Genomic DNA, 8,767 nt, shown 5'->3' with positions numbered 1-8,767 from the left:
GTATACATCCTACACATCTGTGTTTTTGCAGATGATGTTTTTATCTTCAGTAATGGAGGGAAAAAAAGCATTACAAATCTTTTAAATCTTCTAGACAATTATCAAGCAAGTTCTGAGAAAATAGTTAACAAGAGTAAAAGTAAACTTTTTGTGGATGGGGATACTCCACAAAGGAAACAAATAATTAGTGATCTTGTTAATATGGAAGTTGCAAAATTTCCAGATAAATATCGGGAGTTTTTCTTGCTCCTGGAAGGATAACATCTGCGATGGTCTGGCCTATAGTGTAGCTACTACAAAGAAAATTGGCAGCCTGGAAAGGTAACATGCTTTCTTTTCAAGATAGATTGGTTCTTGTTAAAGCTGTTTTATGCAGTGTTCCTATCTATAACATGTCAGTCTACAAATGGCCTGTTTCTATTCTTAAAGCTTGTGAAAAAATAATGAGGAATTTTTTGTGGACTGGTGATGGGGAGAAAAGAAAGTTTAAAACAGTCTCATGGAAGAGAGTATGCACACCTTACGAAGAAGAGGGTATTGGTATTAAAAGATTGGAAGTTATAAATAGATCATTATTAATGAAGATGTTATGGAAAATACTTACCTATGATAAAGAGTGGGCCTTATTCTTTGCTGCCAAATTTCAAGATAAAAATGGACAGTGGACTACTAGATGGAAGCAATCTTCAGTTTGGAATGGATTGAAATGGGCTTGGAATGTATTACAAGAAGATATCAGGTGGAAGGTAGGTGATGGATCAAAAATCTCTGTGTGGTTTGATATTTGGTGTGGTGATGTCTCCTTAATCAGTATAGTAGGATATACAGATTATGTTAAGCAGAACATTGGAATGAAAGTTCAAGCCCTAGTGCAGGAGGATAAATGGAACATTCCAGCTGAGCTTCAACAAATTATATCTATAGCTAGTTTTCCAATGATAAGTGGTGGTATGGATCAGAGAATTTGGATTACAGGAAAATATGGTGATTTTTCAAATGTTGAGGCAGTGGAGAAAATAAGATACAGAGAGGTTATTTTGACTTGGCCAAGATTTATATGGCAAAACTTCCTTCACCCTAGCATTGCTAGCAATATCTGGAAATTGAAGCAAGAGGTTTATGTGGATGATGTTGTAATGAGGACCAGGGGGTATGATATGGTATCTGTGTGTTTCATTTGCTTTGCAGAACAAGATAGTATGAGGCATACACTATGGGGATGTCAGTTTAGTATTGCAGTCTGGAGTTGGCTTAATACACTGTTTTGTTTCAGTAATCCAGGTTCATTTGAGGAGGTCTGTAATGCTTCCAAAAACAGAAGCCCCATGGTAAAGCAAGTATGGATGATAGTAGCTTGTGCTACCATGAAAGAACTGTGGTTCCAGAGAAATGCAAAGTTATTTGATGAAAAAAAAACTAATCTCAATTGCTTCAAAAGTAGAATCTGGCAGACAGTAAAGGAAGGTAGATACAGGATTTCTGGAAACAGATGGAACAATGACTATGATAGTCAGATAATTGAATTCTTCAACCTCTGAGCTATGTTTGTTTGAGTTTTGGTTTATTTCATTTATCCATTTGGTTGATGGGCCTCATTGTTTTGTTATTATGCTTTGTAATGAGTCTGTTTAATTGTTGCTTTCTTTGTAAGCTCTTTATTAAGTCAGTCCTGTAAATTCAGCTTGACTTTTTAGTCCTCTTTATTAATAAAAAATGCGATTTAGCAAAAACAAACAAACTAAACTTGACAATAAGCTTGAAATAGCAACGCTTGCGAGTTCAACCGAGCAGTGCTCTAACACCTGTATATTGGTAAATTACATATGTTTTAAGGATATATTTGAGATTTTCATTCTTCAATTTTTAGTGGGATGCAAGGCAACAAAAATTTCAAAGATTTAATGAAATAAAACAGTATACACATCTCTGCAGATAGATAAAATTTAATGCGGATAAAACTCTTTGGTAATTCCAGTGCAGGTTGCAGAGTTAGATGGCGTAAATTATATACACTAATATTTTTGTGTTGGATTATTTCGTATCACTTTGACAACTCGGTTATCGCAGAGTTGTGGGTGCTACTCACCTGTTTATAATTGTGAAAACTCACAACATAAGAAAGATTTAAAATCCTCTGACAAATCGTTCGGAATTTCTTAAGTCTGATGAATTCAAGTTTTTCCATATTTTTGGAGAAGGTATCGATTGTGCATAATACTTCCTAAACCAGGAGTTACGGAAACACAAGAGCGACAATCGTTTGAGCTCCTTAACGAGAAATCGAGGATCGACACAGATGTATTATCTGCAAGTATTTTTTTTTCTCATTTTATTTTATTCGGAGGTCGGATTCCTGCTCTATCATTTTCTGTTTTCCTTTCTTTCGTTAATAAATAATCTCTTTGTAGGTTCAAATGATTAATCAACAATAAATACATGCTATCTATTTTGATTGGTAAATAGATTACACTAGCATCCCTCGCCTCGCAATAACAAATATTTTACTTTGTTCATCTGGAAATTAAACTGCAATTTTAGTTGGAAATTCCCCTTATAATTTTTCTTTTTGATTGATTTGGTTCCTTTGGATTATCAAGGGGCCTGGTTTTGAGTCCCGCCATGGGAAAACATTTTTCCCACGATGTTTTTCCACCATCCGTCAGGTTTTGTTTTGCTTTAACTCTCACTGGAAAAAGCATGATTCTCAAATAGGAAGGAATTATTGTTCTTAACCCATACATATTAAACCGCATGGACAAAACCAGTTGTACCTCATGGTCAAATATGTTCATCGTTCCTGTATCTTGCCAGATAGTATAAAATAAAATTTAATAAACTTAACCCATTAATGATAAATCTTGAGAACTTGGATAAATCTTGTTCAAAGATAAATATTAATGATAAATCTTGTTCAAAGAGAACTTGAATTGAATAGTATAATCTACGACCCATTAATTTAAGAAGTTAAACTAGACGACATAATAAGGATATAGCTTGACATGTCTACACTTGCGGAGCAGTGCTCTAACACTATTATTTTTTGATGAGTTCTCATGGAAAATTGAGTAAGGCATGAAATGTGTTTGTGCACCATTGTTTTCCAAATGAGTTGTTTTTTATCGTTTTTTCTGCATTGTATAAGTTTCTGCACCAATACATTCCACGGGTTTTTTACATATCAATTTTGTTTTCAGAACAAGTGACCACTTTGTAGTGTATCACTTTCTACGTATCAATGGTTTTATTTACGGGCCCGGTAAATTGGTACATGACATGTTTAAGGATATATTTGAGCTTTCCATTCTTCAATTCTTTGGAGTTGCATGAAAGGAAACAAAATTTCCAAGATATATTGGAATAAAATAGTATACACATCTCTACATATAGGTAAAATTTAATACGGATAAAACTCTTAGGTAATTCAGTGCAGGTTGCGGAGCCAGATGGCGTAAATTATTTACACTAATAATTTGGTGTTAGATTTTTTTGTATCACCAATCGGCTTTGACAACTCGGTTATCGCAAAGATGTGGGTGCGTGTTCAGAACTGCGAAAATTGAAAGATTTAAAATCCTTTGACAACTCATTCAGAATTTCTCAGGTATGATCAATTCAAGATTTTCCATGCTCTTGAAAAAGGTAATGCGCATAATATCGGGAAAATCGGGAGCTACTGATACACAAGAGCGGCGGTCGTTCGAGCTCCTTAATGATAAATCGAGGATCGAAAGATGTTTTATCCTCCAATAGATTCTTCAATTTTCTTTTATTTGGAGACCGTATTCTCGCTCTTTCATTTTCTGTTGTATCCTTTCTTTTATCAATAAATAATATCTTTATAGGTTTAAAGGATTAATTACGTTGTATCTACTTTGATTGCGAATAGATTACATTAAAATTGCAATCCCGGAATAACAAATGTTTTTACTTTGTTCAACTGGAAATTAAACTGCCATTTTTAGTTGAAAATTCTCGAAATATATATTTTTTTTCTTTTTGATCCGTTTCCCTGAGATTATCAAGGGGCTTAGCTTTGAGTCCCGCTGTGTGAGAACATTTTTCACTCTGTTTTTTTCCGCCGTCCCGTCCGTGAGGCATTTTGCTTTAAAATCTCTCACTGTAACTGCATGATCTTGAGGAGGAATTATTGTTCTTGACCCATATTAAACTGCATGAACAAAACCAGTCGTACCTGATGGTCAATATGTACATCGTTCCTTTAACTTGCCTGATATACACTAAAATAAATTCAATTAACTTAACTCAATTATTAATTATAAATCTTTGTTCAAAGAAAACTCGGATTGATTAGTATAATCCACAAGCTATTAATTTAAGAGGTTCAACTAGACGACATAATAAGGTAGGACCGCAAGTAGATATGGCTTTGTCCTGTCTTAATGTCTTATATCCAGGCACTCTTCTGTATGGATTTACACGTGTACTTGATCCAACTCATCACTTTCTCAAATCAAAGAAGAAAAGCTTTGACTAAAGTTAAAACTTCTAACCACAGTCACAGTAAATAACTCAACCACAGTTAACTTCTACCGTTTATACTTGTTCATTTTTCTTCATTTTCAAAATAAAAAAGTCTCACTCTTAATTCCTCAAGAAGCTAAAAAAAGGTAAAGAAAAAAAGGATAATTCAGAGCCGCCTTATTACATGATAATCAATCCAGCTGCTGTAATTTCCCAGTAGGAACCGAATTGGGTTTCTTTCTCTTTTCTCCGAGACTAGGGTTTCATTTTAAACGTCTCTGCTGATTCTTATTCCAAGTAACAAAGTTTTTAGTAAAGTTTCTTTGAGTTGCAGAAGAGTGTAAACATTAATGGGGTTGGTTGAAAAAAATGGAGCGACTTTTAGCAGTTTATTGAGAAATTCAATCTAAATATCTTCTGGGTTGCTTTTAAATTTATTGAATTTCTCTAAATTTTGGTAGCTGACGGACTGTTGATTAGTGGTTAGGGATTGGGTTCAATGTTAAAGCTTCTGTTTTCTAGTTAGGTTTTGGTTTTTAGGATGTAGGAGCAACCAAAATTGAAGGTATTAGAAGAATCAGAGTTTGAGATCCGTAGAGTTAAAGTAAATATGCCGGTTGATTTAGAGAATTCGTCTGCTATGAGTGTTTCTACAGTTTCTGGAGAAGCTAGTGTTTCTTCATCTGGAAATCAGACAGGAGCACCAGCTTCAACGGTTGTAAAGAAAAAGAGAAATCTCCCTGGCATGCCTGGTAAGATCAATTTAAACAGATAAACCCTGAGAAAGATTCAATTTTTATAATGATTTTTTTGCTTAAATTTGATCAATTTTTCTGTATTTTTTTTTGTAGATCCAAATGCAGAGGTACTTGCTTTATCACCAAAAACACTAATGGCAACAAACAGGTTTGTATGTGAGATCTGTAATAAAGGTTTCCAACGTGATCAAAATCTACAACTACATCGACGAGGTCATAATCTACCATGGAAACTTCGACAAAGAACAACTAAAGAGATACGGAAACGTGTTTATGTCTGTCCTGAACCTTCTTGTGTTCATCATGATCCAACTAGAGCATTAGGTGATCTTACTGGAATTAAGAAACATTTCTGTCGGAAACATGGTGAGAAGAAGTATAAATGTGATAAGTGTTCCAAGAAATATGCTGTTCAATCTGATTGGAAAGCTCATCAAAAAACTTGTGGTACTAAAGAGTATAAGTGTGCTTGTGGAACCCTTTTCTCCAGGTTTGGGTTTTTTCAGTCTCAATTTGGGTGTTCGATTTCAGGGTTCAATTTATTTCATTTCAGGGATTTTGATGATAACTGAAATGAATTTTTTCTGTTTGGTGAAGGAGGGATAGTTTCATAACACACAGAGCTTTCTGTGATGCCTTAGCTGAAGAGGCTGCTAAAGTTCATACAATTCTTCCCAATTCTAAACCTGAAGAAGTGGTTTCAATTTCATTTGTAAAGCCTAAAGCGGTTGTTTCATCACCACCACCACCACCACCACCTCTATCACCTCTTCCTCTTACTCCTCCTCCTCCACCTCTTCCTCCAGCAATGGATGTGTTACCAGAGTATGATCAAATCCCAGGTATGATTTTATCACACGTTTCATTATAAAGGAAGATTATGGATTATCTTTTGTCGGATCTGTTTCTCCAACAACAAAAAAAAAGGACAATTTTATTTATAAAATGTGATCTTTTTTGGGGGTCCATTTCTTGGATTTTGTTGTGTTTTGTCTGGTTATTTATATTGTTTGCTTCTTTCTTTTGTTATTATAATCTTCAAAAGTTACCGAAGAACTTTCAAATTTTTAAACTGAAAAAGATTCATTTTTTTTCTTGTAAAGCAGACTAAAAACAAGTGCAAAAGAAATGAAATCAGCACTTTCTCTTCATCTGTTGGTCATACCTTATAGTTTAGGTACTTTAAGTGTTATTTGGTTTTAATTAACAGAGCTACCAAAGAAGTCTACTGGAATCTTGCAACAAATTCCTCCGTCAACATGTGTTAATGGAAGTACTAGCAGTAGCAGCTCATCCAGTAATCTTAGTAGCAGTAACAGTTTGTTTGAGAGTATCTTCTCATCTTCGACAATGGCTGGAACTCTGCAACTGCAAACCCGAACTTCTGCATTTTCTGATATAATTTGTCGGATGTCACACTCAGACCGTTCGAGTAATGTTGCAACAGCTTCAGGTGCAGAACCAACATCCCTCTGTCTGGCAACAAATGGCGGGTCGACATTATTTGCGCCTCTCGGGCAAGATTGTCACCAATATGCTCCATCTCCACAACCCACAATGTCTGCCACTGCTTTACTTCAAAAGGCAGCACAAATGGGTGCTGCTGCCACTAATGCATCCTTGTTGCGTGGGTTTGGGATATCAAATTCATCTACTGGGTGTGAGCAAGAAGCTCTAAATTGGAGTCATCCGATCGATAATGAGCCTGGTCCTCCAGCATCTGGTCTTGGGATAAGTCATCCATGTGATGGGGGAGGTTTTCCGTGTGACGGAGCATCCAGTTTAACCGAACTTATGATGGGTCCATCATCGCTATTTGGGCAGAGACCTACAACTCTTGATCTTCTTGGGTTGGGACTAAGCGTGGGTGGTGGTGGTGCCTCTAAAGGTGGACTTTCCGCTTTAATTACATCAATTGGTGGTGGTGGTGGTTTTGACATGGCAAGTGCAGCATTTGGAGGTGGGAATTTGTTAGAGAGGGCATGGGAGACGGACGACAGGAAGACTAATACCTCTGCTGCATTGCCATAGAAATTTACAGTGTCTAGGGTGTATTTTGTGCAAAGGAAGACTGATGCATCTGCATCAAATCGGAGATATGAAAGGTCACAAATTTTGTTTGTTCTTCTTGAAGTTCATTGTATGACCAAAAGGATTTCGGTAGCTAAAAGAGAGGTCTGGTTTGTAATGATGTACAGATGTTGGCCTTATTTTCTCTAGTTGTAAACAAATAGATAAGCGAAAGATATTTCAAGCAGTGTTTGTGCCTGATTTTGGAGCTGTGCATTTTTTTTTCCACTTCCAAGGTATGCAGTGCAGGGGTTTATGGTGATTTAAGCTCAATTTTGAACAATGCTGCTCTTTGGAGCAATTACTTCAGGCATTCAAAGGGATGGTGGCGCCGACATAGCGTAGTAATTACGCCCCCACACCGTATGAACAGGATTGGTTGTTCTCTGCCATCAGTATCTCTATCTGGATCCAAATATCTTCTTGCTCTTCACCATATTTGGTGATCAAGATGTAAACGGATAGGTACATTCGACCTAAATTATTATTAAAGCATATCTACATCACCATGCATGTCTTTCATATTAAAAATGAAACAGTTGAACGGGTCCATCAAAACCTAAAAGAAGATAGGTTCAAAGCACCAGTATAGTTACAAATTTGGAATACTGGCTTAACTTGAAGATTACGATGCCCCTTCACTCGTTTCTGGTTGATAAATGCATGCTTTTAGTTTTAAATCCTTCATGATTTAACAGTTTAATATCCATATTAAAGTGCATAATAGTAAGATCTAGTTGAGTAGTTATGTGATCTGAGTGGTGACAGTTTCATGTCTTTATGTTGTTGCTAGTTCAACCAACCACTTGACCTCTACATAGGTTGTTGAGGACAACATATAAACTAACGATTTGTTGAGAAACCATTACGGTGAAATCTAGTCAGGTTGCACAGTCTTCACTTTCCTAGAAAAACAAGGGAAACCATAATGTTACTTATCTTGCATATACCTGGAACATTTCATCCGGGTTTTCTACCTAGCACCACCATTTAAGCTGCTCACGACTATCTGGGGATCTATGCTTACTATGGAGTCATAAATTTGAGAGCAACTTATCCGAGCTATGCTGTCATGAACTCGGAAGTATAGTGGCTGGGGTCCCAATGACAGTGCACCATAGAACATTGGATTATTGTTTTTTGAAAAGTCATAGAACATTGGATATATATATATATATAGTATATAGTTTCACTAATTCATATTTCTGAGCCGCATTGAATATGTCCACGTTGCAATTTTGAGGAGACGAGGGCAAGTCGTGTGAAAAACAAAATCCACACGTACTCAGAAAGGGTAATACTAAAGGACTTGTTCTTTCCACCACCTTTCTTCTCTTTTCCACCATTGCCTAGTTTTCAACTCACAGGTTGGCCAAATTGCCATAATCCAATCCATATGATAAGAAGTGTTCAGAATTCAACTCATACAGATCAAATGGGCTAGGGTTCCCTAAATC

At 36.1% G+C, this 8,767-nt stretch overlaps 1 protein-coding gene across 1 annotated transcript; it reads left to right on the top strand.

The window, feature by feature from the left end:
• The first annotated feature begins 4,605 nt into the window (after positions 1-4,605).
• Positions 4,606-7,538, top strand: LOC113289315 (protein indeterminate-domain 2-like). The gene is made up of 4 exons (XM_026538548.1): positions 4,606-5,234; positions 5,334-5,730; positions 5,838-6,082; positions 6,451-7,538. Exons 1-4 carry the CDS (start codon positions 5,093-5,095, stop codon positions 7,269-7,271), a joined length of 1,605 nt encoding a protein of 534 aa, XP_026394333.1. The 5' UTR covers positions 4,606-5,092; the 3' UTR covers positions 7,272-7,538.
• The last annotated feature ends 1,229 nt before the right edge of the window (positions 7,539-8,767 follow it).

The sequence above is a fragment of the Papaver somniferum genome, chromosome 6 (genome assembly GCF_003573695.1).
Source record: "Papaver somniferum cultivar HN1 chromosome 6, ASM357369v1, whole genome shotgun sequence".
Lineage (NCBI taxonomy): Eukaryota > Viridiplantae > Streptophyta > Magnoliopsida > Ranunculales > Papaveraceae > Papaver > Papaver somniferum.
This window is presented reverse-complemented; position numbering and strand designations above follow the sequence as displayed.

Excerpts from the sequence above, each read along its gene's own strand:
- LOC113289315 (XM_026538548.1), top strand. The coding sequence starts at position 5,093 with ATGCCGGTTGATTTAGAGAATTCGTCTGCTATGAGTGTTTCTACAGTT. Across the intron at positions 5,731-5,837 it reads TGTGGAACCCTTTTCTCCAG|GAGGGATAGTTTCATAACAC; the intron begins GTTTGGGTTTTT and ends TGTTTGGTGAAG. Across the intron at positions 6,083-6,450 it reads AGAGTATGATCAAATCCCAG|AGCTACCAAAGAAGTCTACT; the intron begins GTATGATTTTAT and ends TTTAATTAACAG.